General features: G+C 43.3%; 1 protein-coding gene across 1 annotated transcript in view; it reads left to right on the top strand.

Moving 5' to 3' along the window:
- The window catches only part of ipo11 (importin 11), a 168,637-nt gene extending 159,808 nt beyond the window's left edge, over positions 1-8,829 (top strand). The window contains exon 29 of the mRNA XM_080003867.1: positions 6,737-8,829. Coding sequence (XP_079859993.1) covers positions 6,737-6,901 — 165 coding nt within the window. The 3' untranslated portion in view covers positions 6,902-8,829. The remainder of the gene's footprint in view (positions 1-6,736) is intronic.
- The last annotated feature ends 8,050 nt before the right edge of the window (positions 8,830-16,879 follow it).

The raw sequence follows: 16,879 nt of genomic DNA, 5'->3' as shown, positions 1-16,879 counted from the left end.
AACTCGACGCAATTGGATAGACCTACAACCAATCAGAGCATCGGATAGACCTACAACCAATCAGAGCATCGGATAGACCTACAACCAATCAGCGCATCGGATAGACCTACAACCAATCAGAGCATCGGATAGACCTACAACCTATCAGAGCATCGGATAGACCCACAACCAATCGGAGCATCGGATAGACGCACAACCTATCAGAGCATCGGATAGACCTATAACCAATCAGAGCATCGGATAGACCTACAACCAGTCAGAGAAAAAAAAAAGTGTAACACTGAGCGAGTGTGTTGGTAAGTTAAACTTTTACCAAATCCCGTGGGAAGCACGGCAAACGCATCTTTTTTATCAACAGAAGCTTTTTAGAGAAAATATATCGTCCAGTTTGTTTCATACTGTCGCAATGGCAGATTCAGCAGAACGTTCCACAGCAGCAGCAGCCATCTTGGTTAGGTGCGTCAACGGCCCCCCTCTGTATCGTCATCGTATCAGACCCGCCCCATAGATAAACGGTTGTGATTCGGGTGGAAATCTGTTTGAATGGGAGGGTGGCTAGACGTATCCTGCAGAGAAAATGAAACATGATCTGCTTCCCAGGCTAGTCTCGCAGTGCAAGTGTATGAAAAGACAAACAAATTATGTTGGCTCAGTTAATGATTCTGTTTCTTCGTGCAGTTGCTCATACACCTGTTGGTGGCCAGTCCTAATATCTATCAAGGTGATAACTGATATCTGTAGCACTGAGGAAGCACTTCTACATGATTGACCTATATCCAGGTCCAACTCCATTAGTTGCTGTTGCTAAAGGTTGTATCTTTAGTTGCTGTGGTTGCAGAGGTCTCTAGAAAGGCATCCTATGTGCCTTGGTAGCAAACAGAATTAATAATTAAAAACAAATGAAATTGGAACCACGACGACGGTACCAACACAGGAGGGACACACCCCATCTCACTGTTATCGAGACACAAGGTACAATTTGAGGTCAACAGTGCTTGTGTAACTGCAGGGTGTGAGGTTAAACCAGCCATTAAAGTCATTCTCTACTAACCTCAGACGGAATACACTCGCTGCATGTGAATTAATCTACACCCAAGGTAGCAAAGCTGTCTGCGTATCCGGCACCGCTAGGCTAGGAAAACATGAATTAACAAGTGTTGCTTTTGAGCTGGAAGGCTTTGTCTAGCTTAACCTATAAATGTGACTCATTTGATTAAACTTAAAAGTTGTTATTGCAGGGGGGCGGACTTACCTTCCAGCCTTCCAGCGGATACAGCTTCCGTGTTAATCGTGTTTGAGTTGAGCTGGCTGTGTGCTCGAAAGTTTGATCCGCAGGGGTAACTTAGCCTTGACATGTTTTGGATGGTTGGTTTGGAGGTTAGAGAGAGAAGAAAAATCTTGAAACACGGAATGTTGCGATACACTGAACTTTCCAGTCTGTGGAGAAAGAACCGGTTTGTCTGGGAGCAACTGTTGCAGAGCTGTGTGAGTCCGGTTTGCATCCTACAGCAGGACTTCATGATGGGTCATTGGCCACGGCTACAACAAGCAAGTTATGTGTCGTACTTCATACAGAGGTGCTAGATATCTCAGTGGCTCTCATCTGCACTGCTAGGACTGAGCTTGATTGCTAAAATGCTGGTAAAATATGTTTGTACTTGTGCACCTGAAATTGCTTTGTACAGTAGTACAAGTCTATATCTTTGCCAAATGGCATTGCTGTCCACAGCCAATACCAACGTCAAAAAAGTACACACGACATGGACGGTGCTCTCTTTGCAAAGTCTCTTCCAGCTAATACTGGTCATAACCCGCTCTACGCTTTCCTCAACCATTCACTTGAATATCTCATTTCTCGCCACTCATTTCTCCTGATTAACCTTTTAAGAATGTCATTCGCCCAAATTATGGCACCTGTCCAGCATCTGAGCAGATAAAATGAGGCAAATTCAGCCGGGAGAAGTAAAGAAATACTGATGAGTCATGAGACATTTTGTCAAACATTCATTATTAACACTGTTACTTATGCCGTTCTGCACCACTTACGGAGCTCTGCACCGTCCCTGTAAATCATCTTCATCATTATATATCCTACACATAACTCATCCGAGCTGTGTGCTAATGGCTCGGTGTCAGCAAAGTTTTTCACATTTGTATTTATTATCTATAAAATGTAAGTTGAGTTCAAAGTGTTTAAGTCTTTACTCATGAATTGTTTTTTGTTTGATTTGCTTCATTGATCGTTTGGGTTATTAGGGGTCGATTAAAAGGCGATGGTGTTTTCTTAGCTTGCGTCGACACCATCACTCTTAAATTCTCTCTGCTACAAGCTGACAAAGGCCTGTGAAAACTATTTGAGCTATACAAGCTCTGCTCGAGCACATTGCCGGCATCGTAATACTGCGCACTCAGGTTTCCTCGCTCACTCATGGAATTCAATATGATGTAAAGTATGATTAACTTCCAACGAAGGATTGTATCTTCAGGACATCGGTTTCATTCCGGTCGGGCACTTAATCGACATCCCATTTTATGCTAAAATGTCCCAGATCACCGTTCCCGACCCTCGCGCTGTTAGCAGGTCGACGATGTGCATCATAATGCGGCTTTGACGACTTAGGATTCCGAGCACCTTCTCTTGCTGTTGTAGCACCCTGGCTCCTGCACTGTCTATTGACGGTGTGTCATAAATATCTTGATGAGATTAAGTGCCTGCAGTGGAATCCTCAGCCATCATCTCACAGCGCCGGAATCTACAGTGCTGGGGGTGTGTGTGTGTGTGTGTGTGTGTGTGTGTGTGTGTGTGTGTGTGTGTGTGTGTGTGTGTGTGTGTGTGTGTGTGTGTGTGTGTGTGTGTGTGTGTGTGTGTGTGTGTGTGTGTGTGTGTGTCGGCACTCACTCAGATAAAGCATCGATCACATGCGTCATGTGGGACAGAAACAATGGTTCAATCAGTGAAACTCAGTTAGAAACTGGTTGTCGGAATGCAGCTTCTTCCACCAACACCGGGGACAGCGTGAAGCGTCGCACATGCATAATGCAAATACATTGATTGAGTGTTTGGGATTTTTTTCCGTCTTTTTCACAACTTTGAAGAAAGCCTTTTTTTTTCCCCCAATTTATTCTCATGTTATAGTGTTTTTAAAGCTCTTCTTCTAATTTGTTAGGCACATTATGAACAGAGAGCTATTTTGTTGTTAATTATTGTCATTGTTCCTTCTTCCTCTCCTCTTATTATTATAATGATCATAATTGTAAGCATTATTATTATAGAAGTATTTATAAAATTGGGTGCCCAAAAAGTGTGGACGGCGAGGGAGAGACTGGCGAGGCAATGAGGCGGAGCCCTCAAATGGGAGGAAAGAGAATTCGGAGAAAGATTTCTAAACCGCCCCACGCTGTTTCTTTTGTGCTGTTAGTCCAGCGGTGGCACAGCTAGTAATCCCATATTTAATCACAAGAAAATTGAGACTTTTATTTTCTCTGTGCTACTGCAAGTGTGTCAACTCAAGTGCCGGCGAAAGTGAACAGCAGTGTTGAAGGTACTAGTCCTCCTCGTGTGTGTGTGTGTGTGTGTGTGTGTGTGTGTGTGTGTGTGTGTGTGTGTGTGTGTGTGTGTGTGTGTGTGTGTGTGTGTGTGTGTGTGTGTGTGTGTGTGTGTGTGCGTGCGTGCGTGCGTGCGTGCGTGCGTGTGTTTCCTCTCTCTCACTCCATCTCACTTTACTCCTCCCCTTTCCCGCCGACGTCCCTCCACTGTGGACAGCCACTAAGTTATTGGTTCTCCTGCTCTCTATAAATCTCTATAGCTCCTTTATATGTACTGTCTTACACACCCCCCCCCCTCCTCTCTCTCTCTCTCCCCCTTTCAGTCTCTTCGAACTGGTCCGCTACGATGCCACAATCTTAGTTATTTTTGCTCCCCTACCTCATTTTCTTCTCCCCTTTCAGAAAGGGTTTTACAGGGTCCCTCTGGGTCGGGGAATTTGACTCAAAACTCAGTTCCAGACAGGCGGAGTCTGGGAATTGTATTAATTTACAAAAAAAGATTGCCTGTCAATAATTTCCCAGCTGTGTTTTGTAAAAAAAATAAAATATATATATATATATATATATATATATATAGGCTAATTAGGCTTCAGCCTCCGGGAAAATAAGTCGGCTCACATTCCTCATGCTGGACATGTACTGAAACCGTCCTGGTTGATGTGACGTTGTCAGTTGAAGCTGTTTATCTCATTTAGATTCACACAAAAAAAACCTGTTATAATTGCTCATCTGCTGGGTGTGAATGGAAAGTTACGGGGGGGGGATCCCTCTCTCCAATCTCGTGTTTGTCTCTGCCTGCTAAAGTAACACCGGTTCATAATGACTGTTTTTAGGGACGTGTTGCACCTTTCAACCGTGTTTAATCAACTATATCAGCCCCCGCGGCTGCTGTCCTGAGCATATTGGCCCTTATCTGGGCTCACAGTGTCTGTATCTGTCCTCCTCATCTGCTGTTTTCTTGTTGTTCTCTATCTCTTTATTACTACAACGCCGTCCAGTTTTCTTACACCGTTGTTCGCGCACGTCCATGGGAGCGCTCACACAGGCGTTTATTCCCACATAATGCTGTCTGGCGGAAGATCTACATTGTGTTGGTTCCCTCTTAATTAATCCTGGATAGCTGTTTTTGCCGAGGCTTTTCCAACGCTCTCCTTATTGCCTGTGTTCCGTATTCCGACTAAGCCCGACCAAATATGTAATATTAATTGGGATGTACACACAAGTGTGTCATTAATATTTCACTAAGCCGCCCGGTTCTTAAGGAAGGATCATGTGTGATTAGGAAACAAAGCTCAAACCTCGAAGCCTGCCGCAGCACGCGCACACACACACACACACACACACACACACACACACACACACACACACACACACACACACACTTAATAATTAATAAAGTGAATTGTTATGTTGTTCTGATGGATTGTGTACTGCAGTGTGTTGGGTTATTGTCTCATATTTAATTTGTCTGCCTGTGTTTCCTGTCCTAACACGGCAGATATGAAATGCCTCAAAGTCGACTCTGGCGTAACTGCTTTAATTGTGCACGATCCCCGTTGGGCAAACAACAAACTGAGCTCAGCCTACGCCGGTGTCTACCTATGTACATGCATCCAGCCTAATCTTACCAAATGCTGGTATTGGTTTTTCCCGTTGAATGATTGCCTGATGTGAATGACTGACAGAACGACTTTTATATTAAGCCACTTATCAATTCCCTCTCTGTTCAGTCGTGCCATAATGAGAATGGATTAATTAGAACAGCTAGTGAACGCTCCAGTAATTGGTAACAGAGCGACAATTGCCTCTGTGTTATGGCTCTCAAAGGGACCAAGAGAGGGCACTTGCACGTGACTGTATTGGTGTATGAGTGAACCTGCACCTGTGTGTGGTGGAGGATGCATACCACGAATACAGGTTCATAGCCACATTCTGCTCTATTTAGAGTGTATGGTACTATATAACCTCCCCCCTAACTATACACCCCATGTCAAGTTCTATACACACCCCGCCAATTGTCCAGTAGCCGTGTGCGTGCGTGCGCAACTTGAAGTTTGTGTGGGTGATGGCGATTGAGGGATTGGAACCAAGCGGTGTCTGCATTGTTTTTGTGGCCTGCGTCATATACAGTAAGGGCAGAGGCTGGCTGCGAACAACCCAAAAATAATAGTAATAATTAATGTGCGGGGTGAAAAGAAAGCACATTTTCGCCCCGAGCGGATCACAGCGGGAGATCCAAAACCTAACCGTGCGCACACCCTCCCGTAAAAGTCAATGAAGAGCATGCACCATCCATGCATCTCGCTCATTTCATTTACCTACTGCAGCTCTCAAAGCCATTTTCTGTTGAAAGTCAAAATAAAGGACCTCACAAATGTCCGGCTCCCTGCTCCCTCATCTCGCTGGCAGGCTTTGTCCAGCCATTACTGAGCCCCAGGCGAGGCGAATGGCAGCCACCACTGATGAAACATTTTCCCCGGGGTGCGCCCGCGTCAGCTGCAACACTGAGAAATAACTGCTCGTTCTGCTCTCTGGTACCCAAAGTGTTTGTAAGTGCTGTAATCAAGTTTAAAACAGTGGTAAAATGGGTTCAGGGGAATTGAGCTGTCGTGACTGAAGTAAGGGTAGTGGAGGCGTTAAAAAAAACGACTCAGTGCCCGTTGTCGTGTTTTTCCCACGTTGTGTATTCGTTTGGTTTGTCTTTTTTTTTTTTTTCCTGCCGCTTGCGTCATGCGTAGCGGCTCCTCCAACTGTTGTTATTTTTCGCCACCTCAGCTCCGGATCTTGACCGCCGTGTTTATTAGTCACGGTGGGGCCCGTCTGAACTCCCCTTCCGAAGGTCTTCACGGGTCCCGAAATTCGGACGCGAACCCTATTGGACCCCGGGGGACTTCGTCCCCCCGAGTGCCAACGGACCGGAACGGAGTGTTTTAAAGAGACGTGATGCGTGCCCGGGGGGCAGACCTGGGTCGCCCCGGTGGACTCGTCCAGATCCAGGCTCCGCACCGCATCTAGCCTCCGCACCGCCCGCGTGTGGCCCTCCCCCGGAGGGGAAAGCCGTCGATATTAGAAGCTTTGTCAAAACAATTAGAAGCTGCTTCAACCGCCCTCCTAATCGCCCACCTTTCCCCCCCCACACCCCCCACCCCCCTTTTTTCCCCCCCTCCTCCTCTGTCTGTCCTTACCGAAGCTGGCCCTGGAAGACCCGGTGCACAGCGTCTCCCTCCAGGACTTTGTCTACGAGAAGCTCAAGGCCCAGCAGGCGCTGATGGGCGACCAGGGCTTCGGGGCCCTGATGGAGACGGTGGATACGGAGATTGTCCGACAGCTTCAGGAGTTCCTGCGGGGCCTCTGAAGCAAGCACACCATCACCTAAAGGCCCCCGTCTTTGACCTCCAAACGACACCCCCCCCCCCCAACCTTTACCTTAACCAAGCCTTATCTATATCCCGACATATCCACATCTACGACCCACTGCTACACCCCTAAACCCACCCCCCCCCAAATGACCCTGCATTTATTTTCCTCAAATACTTAAATATCACTATTGTGACATATTTTTTTAAAAGCACCCACGTAGAGCCACCACTGTACTCGAGCTTCCATTCTTCTCCTCCTTTCTTCCCCTGTAGATTAAAAACGGTAGACTGTTGGAGGGACGGCAGAAGGAAACGAGGGAGCGTAGACGGGTGGGGGGAGTCGGGCGATACAGCAAAAAAAACAAACAAAAAAAGGTATATATTATCTGCAGGTACCAGAGTTATGAGCCTTGGACTATTTTCTATGGAGAAAACAAAAACAACACAGTAATAAAACAGATTACAGATTGTAGCAAAATGTGGATGAACTCAACCCGAAGGACCTAAAGCAGTGTTTACAGAGTTATATTCTTAAAAAAGAGAAGAAAAAGAAACACAGAAGATATGTAATTTTGTATGTATGTAAAGAATGAGCGATAATTCCGCATGGCGACGTTTTTCATTTTTAGTTTGTTTTTATTTTTTCTGTTTATTTTATTTCCTTTTAAAAAAATTTTTTTTTTTTTTTTGTGTTAACGGCTTCGTCAAGCGACTACTGAGAAACCAGACCCTTTTTATCATGTTGTTCCGGAGGAGGATTCATCCGCCGCGTTCCGCGCGGAGTGGTTGATGTAGACGTGCGCCAAACTCACGTTTGATAGATAGAGATATATATTGCTGCTAATCCACGGTGTCTCGGAGCACTTTAATAACCAAAAACTTTTACTTGTTTTTAAACGTCTCCGTGTTACAGGGGCGGGGCGGCGGTGTCGTGCGACTTTGGGCGCCGAGGCCCCGTGTGTGTGTTTTTGGTTTGGTTTCAATCGTGGAGCCTTTCGTTTGGCGGCGCCCTTTGTCACAACACGGAGTCAGCGCCACAAATAAGATGCGAGCGGGCCGCGTGGGCGGCTCGGGCCACGACAAAAGTGACACAAAATGCCGTCACCTCGCGCCACGTTGGCAATTGGAACAGGAGTGGCTTCTTAAAAAGCGGCAGAGCGCCGAGGCTTCCCTGCAAACGATGACAGAACAACTATAAATAAAGCTCCGTGTGACCGCACCCGCACCGCTGCCCCCGCCATCGCTTTGGCTGCCGTGGTTTGACTTAACATTGTGACGTTTTGATTACACGCCTTTTTTCCTTCTTTTTTTTTTTTTTACAACACGTTTTCTAAGAAACATTAATTCACGTAAGTTTGGGAAGTCTATGATGAGAATTTAAAACAACACACGATTAAACATTGGAACATTCAAGATTGGACGTGCTGGAAATAATACACAAATTGTCAAAAAAGACGATGTGTGAATGGGACCTTTCCATGTTTTAATTCAAAGAAACAAACTTCTTGTTGTCACCTACAGAACTTATGTATTTAATGGTATTAATGGTATTCCTTCACTCGCTTAAGCAGCCACTTGGGTGAAGGAGATGATCCTTTGCCGCAACTTGCTCCTTTGACACTGTGATAGTTAGGTAGCAGTTTAAATCAAGGCCTTATTCTTTAAGCCTTATATATCCTTAAAACTAGAAGAAAAAAAAAATGGAAAAAAATAATAAAACCATTTGCTTTTACTTTGACGTATTTTTAAGTACAGCGATAGAGGGTTTCTGTATTTGTTTTCTATCGGTGAGAACACGACTTGGACGGGCGTTTAGAGCACAGCATGTAGAAAGGATGAATTTGAATTAGATGTTTGGTTTTCAAGTTTCACCAGGAATTAAATCCTTGTTGCATTTTTCAAGGCCTTCAATAAAATGCATTACTCAGCCAAAATGCTCTGCTTCTGTTTTGGATTATTAATACCTGCTGATTGCTGCAAGGACATTTTTTTTGGGCGGCCAAGCCCAGTTACATTCGTATTCCAAACTATTCGTTATGTGTTCTTTGGAAGGCCCTCGGTGGTGCTATTTTTTATGTCATGTCAAAGAGTACTTCCTGCATCTTATCAAATGTCATATATTGCATCATTAGGTTGCTTTAAGATGATGAATAATACATTTATTTTGCACCTCGGCTATTTCAAAGCCAGCATATGGTAATAAAGTTGGACAAATTGCATTTGCACGGGGCAAATTAAAGTCATTATAACTTGGCTTGCTGTTCTATATTAAAGGTAAATATACCCACAGGCGGCCCGGTGGGCAAACCCATTTAACGCAGCATCACTCTAAAAAAACACTTAGTCCTTGTGAAGCTCTACTGGTATTTTGGTTTTTCTAAACCTGTTGAGGTTTGATAAAAGTGTGTTCACTTCCAAGAAATGTTTGCAGACAGACATGCCGGGTATTGGCAACCTCCTCTTGCAGAGGTAATAAATCACCTGTAAATAGCTATTCCACCACATCTATCCCTGCTAATGCTTTGTGTATAATCGATGGTACATTAAGCAGAATTAGCATGCCGCTGCGGAGCTGGGGAAGTAACGGCAAGTATCTGTTTCCACGTTTCTGCTCCATTTCCAAAAGAATGAATAAACTTGGGAATCTACTCCCCTATTCACTCCAACCCCAGCCCACCTCCCCGTTCCTCCTCCTGCGACAATCCAATCCCACCCTCCAAGACTCTTATTTTCCTGCACTTTCTCTCCCCCGCTTTTCTTTCATTATAGATACTGTCAGTGCTGTTCTTTTCATTAGAACCAGATAAGATTTGCAGCCACTGGTATTTGCAGGCCCAGCCTTGTCTCTTAAATGTATTACAGGGTAGAAGCAGCGGATTAGCTCTAATCCATAACTTGTATGCTTCACTGGAGTAGTTTACCCCTGTGGGGATTATTAATATAATGTCAAGCGCAGTGGTTGCCAATGCTAATGAGTGCCCTGGAAAAAAAACTTGCCATCGCGGTTCATTTTGGAATATCGACTGTCATTAACCAAGAATATCACTTTTTATGGTAAATGGAATTGGATGACCTCACCCACTGATTGTATGCTTTGCACCGCTGATTAATGTTTGTTTGTTTTCATCCCAGGTTGAACATTTGGATGGGAAAAAGAAAAACAGCAGCATTTAATCTTCTTTACTCCAATTCTTTCTACCCCATTAGCATTGATCAGAGGCCCGATGGATCTCATGGCTCCGTATGGATTCCATGGATGTTGGGTCATTAGGGCCCGGGCTCAGTGGAGATAAAAACTTGTAATAAATGTAAAGATCTGGGAATATCCGACCTTGCGTCACTGGGACTAAACAACATGGTGCGGAACAAAATGCATGAGGGAACGCAGAGACCACATTACGGTCACAAGTTGAGAAATTCAAACCAGAATTCCAAACAGGAAAGATTTTGATGATATTGTGATCATCTGTATTGTGCTGTAACTTAATGCGAAAGTAAGTATGTATTCATGTATTGCAAAAGTATCCCATAGCCCCCTATGATTAGCAAATTGGCACTAGAAATCGTATCTGAATTCTATGTCACGATTAGCATTTCTATTAATAATATCAAGGTTAGGTCGCCAACATATTACGACAAGGATGATAATAATAAATATCAAGGATGATCGTGATCATATCAAGGATGATAGTGATCATATCAAGGATGATAATGATAATATCAAGGATGATAATAATATCAAGGATGATAGTGATAATATCAAGGATGATAATGATAATATCAAGGATGATAATGATAATATCAAGGATGATAGTGATCATATCAAGGATGATAATGATAATATCAAGGATGATAATGATAATATCAAGGATGATAATCATTTGTGTCACTCCAGAAATTGACGCAGAGGGCCACAAAGCAACAAGAGTGAAAAGTGAGTGGCTCGGGAGAAGAGTTTACCTTTGGTCCGGTCTGTGTTCCGAGCAACATAATGGAGTGAAAGCAAAGGGCACTGGACTCCACTCGATGCTCCCGAGTCATTGTGTTTGAAATATGCACTCGGGGATGTGGAGGGAACAAGCAATGGGAGTGTATAGGAGTGCAGTGCACCTCTGCGAACTCTTTCTCCATCTCACTGTCTTCTTTATTTTCAGTTCAATGCAAAGGACTTTATTTACATTCATGCGGGAACCTACATTTTAAATCTGATCTAAAATTAATATAGAAAATTGTACGTGTTGCAGTATATACAATATACACATTTCAAAATCACGCGCGCACACACACACACCATTAAAACCACCTGCCTAATATTTTGTAAGTCCCCCTTGTGCCACCAAAACAGCTTCTTCCATTGCTCCATGGTCCAGTTGTGACGCTCATGTGTCCATTGTAGGTGCTTTGGGTGGTGGACAGGGGTCAGCATGGACACTCTGACCGGTCTGTGGCTACACAGCCCCATACGCAGCAAGCTGTGATGCACTGTGTGTTCTGACACCTTTCTATCATAGCAGCATTAACTTTTTCACCAATTTTTGCTGCAGTAGCTCTTCTGTGGGATCGGACCAGGCGGACTAGACTTCACTCCCCACACACATCAAGGAGCTTTGGACCCTGTCGCCGGTTTACAGGTTGTCCTTCCTTGAACCACTTTTGGTAGGTACTAACCACTGCATACCAGGAACACCCCAGAAGACCTATCGTTTTGGAGATGCTCTGACCCAGTCGTCCAGCCATCACGGTTTGGCTCTTGTCAAAGTGGCTCAGATCCTTACGCTTGACCATTTTTCCTGCTTCCAACACATCAACTTCAAGAACTGACTGTTCACTTGCTGCCTGATATATCCCAGCCCTTGACAGGTGCCAGTGGAACGAGATGATCAGTGTTATTCACTTCACCTGTCAGTGGTTTTAATGTTGTGGTTGATCGGTGTATATTCATATATATGTATGTATATGTATTTATGTACTGTATGTATATATATATATATACGTGTGTGTGTATATATATATACATATATATACCGTGTCCGTGTACTGTATATGTGTGTATATGTGTATATATTTGTGTGTGTGTGTATTTATACTGTATATGTGTTTGCATTTATATATTATATATCTTATAAGATAATACAATAACGTAAAATTAAAACAGAAAAAAAACTTATATTGCAGTTAAAAAAATACATATATGCAGATAAGTGAAGATAAACTAAAAAAAAAGTTTGCATACAATTGAAAAATATATAAATACAAAATGATATTGATTCAAATAGAAAACAAAATGTTTTGTATTTTACCACTAAAAACTTATGGGTGAAGAAGAATTAAGTCATAAGTAAATGCATATGCCGCTATATATCGCGCTCTTTCTCAAAAAGGAATAAGGGCCATCCCATAATACCATTGTCTCCCTCGCCCCACATGGTGTGTGTGTTTATCTCACCTGTCTTTTCATCTATGTGTTGAGCCCACCTGACCCTTCACTCTCACACACACACACACACACACACACACACTCTGGCACTCACACGACAACACACACACACACACACTCCCGCACTCACACCACAACACACACACACACCAACACACACTCCCGCGCTCACACACACACCAAAAATCACACCAACTCTGTCTGTCCATCACAGGCAGATAATGGTTCGTGCACGAACGTATCTCTCATCACTTTGTTTTTCTAGCGATGCCTGTGAGGAGACTGAAGATTCGAATGGATTAGAGACGACGTCAATGAGTTTTTTAATTAACAACTTTTTAGTTAATTAGCGGCTGCAACCTCTGAAAAGCATTAGAATTATTTCCACGTGCCAAGGCGCTTCAGAGGTGGTTTTAATGGTTTAGGCTCAGGGTTGTTATATATGAAGGATATATGTATGTATATGCAATTATTTATAGTCTTTCAGCACAGAAATCAATCATTTTGGCCTTTGTGTTAAATAAGATCATTTAACATTTTACTGCAAACAGCTTTATATTCTCCCGCTATTTTGTTCCTTCAGCTTTAAACTGTTTTGTCCCGGCGTCAGATCCTGGCATTCATTTGCGTAGATATTTCCAGCCTCTGGCTTTCTGGCGACCTTTTTATTCGGTTAAAAATCCCCAAATTATAAACCGACAGCATGTGCGCGCGGGTTTAACGTTCAACCCTCCATTCATTACCAAGAAACGTGAGATTCAGCGACAGTCCAACGCTGTCCGGTCCCGTCACATTTCACAATCCACCGTCGCTCTCTACAACCGATAAGAACGGAGGAAGGCAGCGGGCGGCTGAAGAGCCTCGCGCCCGGCTGCGACAGAGTGCGCCAGATGAGTGTATTGACTTTGGCATTGAACTTTTAAGTGGCTTCCTTTCTTTCTTCTATCTATCAAATTGCTGTTAAGTTGCGGAAGCGGCGCTCGAGAGTCAAAGGAAAAAGAAGATGTCTCAAAAATGAGAGGAATTGGAAGAATTTGGAGCTTGGTTCGGAACCAGGAGGGTCGGCGTTCGGGCGGCCGGATCGATTTCCTGGGGCTTTCTTTTTTTTTTTTTACTTTTTGAACTAACATTACCCAGTATGGACCAGTGATCCTTCATTTCGGGTGATTCCTTTATTTACTCGGTAGCAGCAGACCGTTTGCAATGTGCTCATTTTGGCGCCGCTGCCTTAAAACAAATATCGTACTTCAGGCTGTTGAAATCCGAAAATCTGGATGACGAAGATCTTGAAAGACCTTTATAACCCGGAAGAATATCGTCCAAATTTCTTCCGGTTGCTTTGAGGAGGAAGCGCTGAGTCAGCCAATTCCGTTGAATTTGATCGGCGTATTAGAAAAACTCACCTAGAACTGATTCTGCTCACGGATTCTTGGTTCTTCTGACCCGTGGAAGCATCTTTGGAATCCCTCCCTTGCAAATTCAGATTTTTTTATAAATTCAGATTTTTTTTTTTTTATTTTTTTTCCAAATTCAGATTTTTTTATTTAATTTTTTTAATTTTTTTTTTTCAGAATTTTTCTGAAAGGTTTTTTCACAGCATCCGGTGACAGAGCTTTTCATGGGCACCCTCGAAATGTTTTTCAAAGCAAGCAAAAAGCAGCTTGAAATGTCAGGAAATTTAACCTTTATGCAATTTTTTTTTTAAGTCAGAAATATAAAAATATGTTCCCGTTCCTGCATCGTACGTGTGCTGGTATTCTCACCGATTAGTTGCAGTGAGGATCCATTCAGCAACATTACCCTGAATAAATCCACCTCGACCTCAGTGAGTAGTTTGTTTTTCATTTTAATACATTTGGAATTGGGTCGTTTTTCCAATTCATCTTACTGTTTGATTTTTTTATTATTTTTTATTTTTTATTTTTTTTAACCAAATGAAAGTGAACCAACTGCATTTTTTTGCTTTCGTATCTTTGTCCTTTTATACGGTTTTCTGTCTTACAGACGTCTGAGGTCAAAGCAGTTCCTCAACTTTTGTCTCACAACAGTTGATCAATTCGATTAAAAAAAAAACCCAATTTGGTTTAACATCATTATGACCTTAAATCCCCATTTAATGAATTTCAAGGCGAAGAGCCGAATTAAAGCTCCATTAGCTCTTTTACCTATAGCTTTAAGCCAAGAAGTCAATGTTATCATAGTGCTCCTAAAACTATATTATTTAAAAGGATGGGATGAGAATCTGACGTTCAATCTTCTCTAATCCTCTGAAATGTCTGGAATGGAATCAGTGATAAGCAGTAGCTCCAAAGGGAAGCAGATAAGGGTTTTTTTAAAGGCTGCAACAGCCTCTTATCGCTTTATTCTATAACACTACAATGCTCCTTATCGCTGCTGCTGCAAGGTGAATACAGGGAAATAAAGACACAACGTGCAGAGAGCTGGGTTCCTCTGCATGCATGTAAATAAATAAACCTTGTCTTATTTCCTTGACTTATTATGGTAACCATGTTGCCATGTGTTAGATAAATGCAAGTAACACACGGATTAATACTCATAATGCATTATATATTTTTTATTTTATAATACTATGATTAATTTATTTCATTTTATCTTTCTTTTCTTTTAAGAACGGATCATTATTTTTTTGCTATTTTTGTTATTATTATTTTCTTTCCTTTTGGTCGTGTACCCTGAGTCAGCGAATTTTTACTTTCACCAATGAAATAGTTAGAATAGAATAGAATAAGATATATTGATATATTAAGGCCTTTTCACAGCAGGCAAACCACTCCCCATTACCGCAGTTCAGAATGAGCATCCATCCATCCATCCATCCGTCCATGTCAATCAATAAATCAATCATTGGGTTATTATAGGAAAATACCTGAATTTGAGAAAAAGAGTATTTTAGTGCTGCCCTAGGATTAGCAATGTGTGATGAAACAGGATTTACCCGACAGAACGCTGTCGTCACGATTTATCACTGAAATGAGTTGCGCACGATGCAAAGCGCTAAGAGTCGATGCATCATCATCATCATGACACGGCGTTACCTGGCACAAGAACAACCTTCCTCGCCCCCCCTCCCACAGGGTTTGGGACCCGGCTCCTTCCTCCCGTCAGGCTGAAGAGTTGGGTTCAGGGAGATGATTTGGGCGGGGGGGGATTTCCCGCCGGGGTTTCTTTTCCGCAGACACCGACGTCGCGGCGCCAACGAGTCCGAAGGGGTCTGTGTGTTTAAATGGAAAGCGCCATTTTTAAAGCCGGCGGTGGAATGTGTGGAGAGACCAAGCGGATCTCAGCGGACCACGGAGGCTTCTTCCCGAGGTTCATTCAAACACGACCCCCCCCCCCCCCCCCGGTCCAACTCACCCTGTCCTCAAACAACACATTCAAAAACCTCAAACGTGAGTATTTTTAATTTACATTTCAGATTTAAACACACAACTGGCAAAACTGTTTCTCATGTTTCTTTTTTACGTTGTGGGTGTTTTCGGCTGTTTTGATGTCTATTTGTGTTTTAACATACTTTTTAAGTATTTAAGTATTTATTGTTTTTGTATTTTTTTTTCTAATTGACGCTTAGATATAAACCCTTTCACGATGGACGTTTCCCTTTTTAACAGTGCAGCAACGCACTTTAAACATATTTCACAACTTTTATTTTTTTTTCGTCTGTAAAGTGACTCTACAGCACTGGAGTCTTCAACCAGCGGAGACTTAATCAAGTTAATTTGACAGTTAATTAGAGCCAGTGGACGCAGGCTCAGGGGTCGGGGTTGGGGTTGGAGTTAGCGGTAGGGTTTGCGTGAGGGCCGGGGGTCGGGGTCGGGAGGGGAGGAGCATTAGAACACGGAGGCCTGAGGCCGGTGCTGATAGAGAACTGCGGCCCTTACGGATGGAACCTGATCGAGGCGGCCGAGCAGGGTGGAGGCGAAACTTCCGAGCATTCTGCGATTGGGACCCGAGCAGAACGCCCGCTGTGGCGCCGGAAAGGCTGGTTTCCAGTAACGCGGCGCGGAGCCGCCGGGTCGCCGGGCGGAGATCAGAGCTGAAGATCAAAAATCCCCGACGAGGAGTCGGCGTTTCCTTCCGCGGCATCGGCGGCTTCTTCTCTCTCCCTCTCTCTCTCTCTCTCTCTCTCCCTCTCTCTCTCCTTCTTCCTCTGTGTCGTGTGATTGTCCGCAGATTTGAGGGGCTTTTCCTCTGAAGCTCCTCAACTACGACGCAGTGATTTTGATCTCTCACTGCGTTTGAGCGTTTGCTTTGTTGAATAATCGATCGTCATCTCAGCGACGGTGAATTATTCCTGAGAATGATCCTAATCAAACATCACTGTGCCGCGCTGCATGCGGACCGAATATTATATTCAACCATATTTTGAAAAATCCACTATATTATATGAAATATGGTGTTATTATATAGTATCATATTATACAGGAAGGAGAATGTATTAAAGCACTTTATATAAGATGCACTTATTTAACCTTCATTTAACAAGGGGAAACAAATATTTGCGCCGTGTCAGCGTCAG

Source organism: Zeus faber, assembly GCF_960531495.2.
Source record: "Zeus faber genome assembly, chromosome: 7".
NCBI classification, from domain to species: domain Eukaryota; kingdom Metazoa; phylum Chordata; class Actinopteri; order Zeiformes; family Zeidae; genus Zeus; species Zeus faber.
This window is presented reverse-complemented; position numbering and strand designations above follow the sequence as displayed.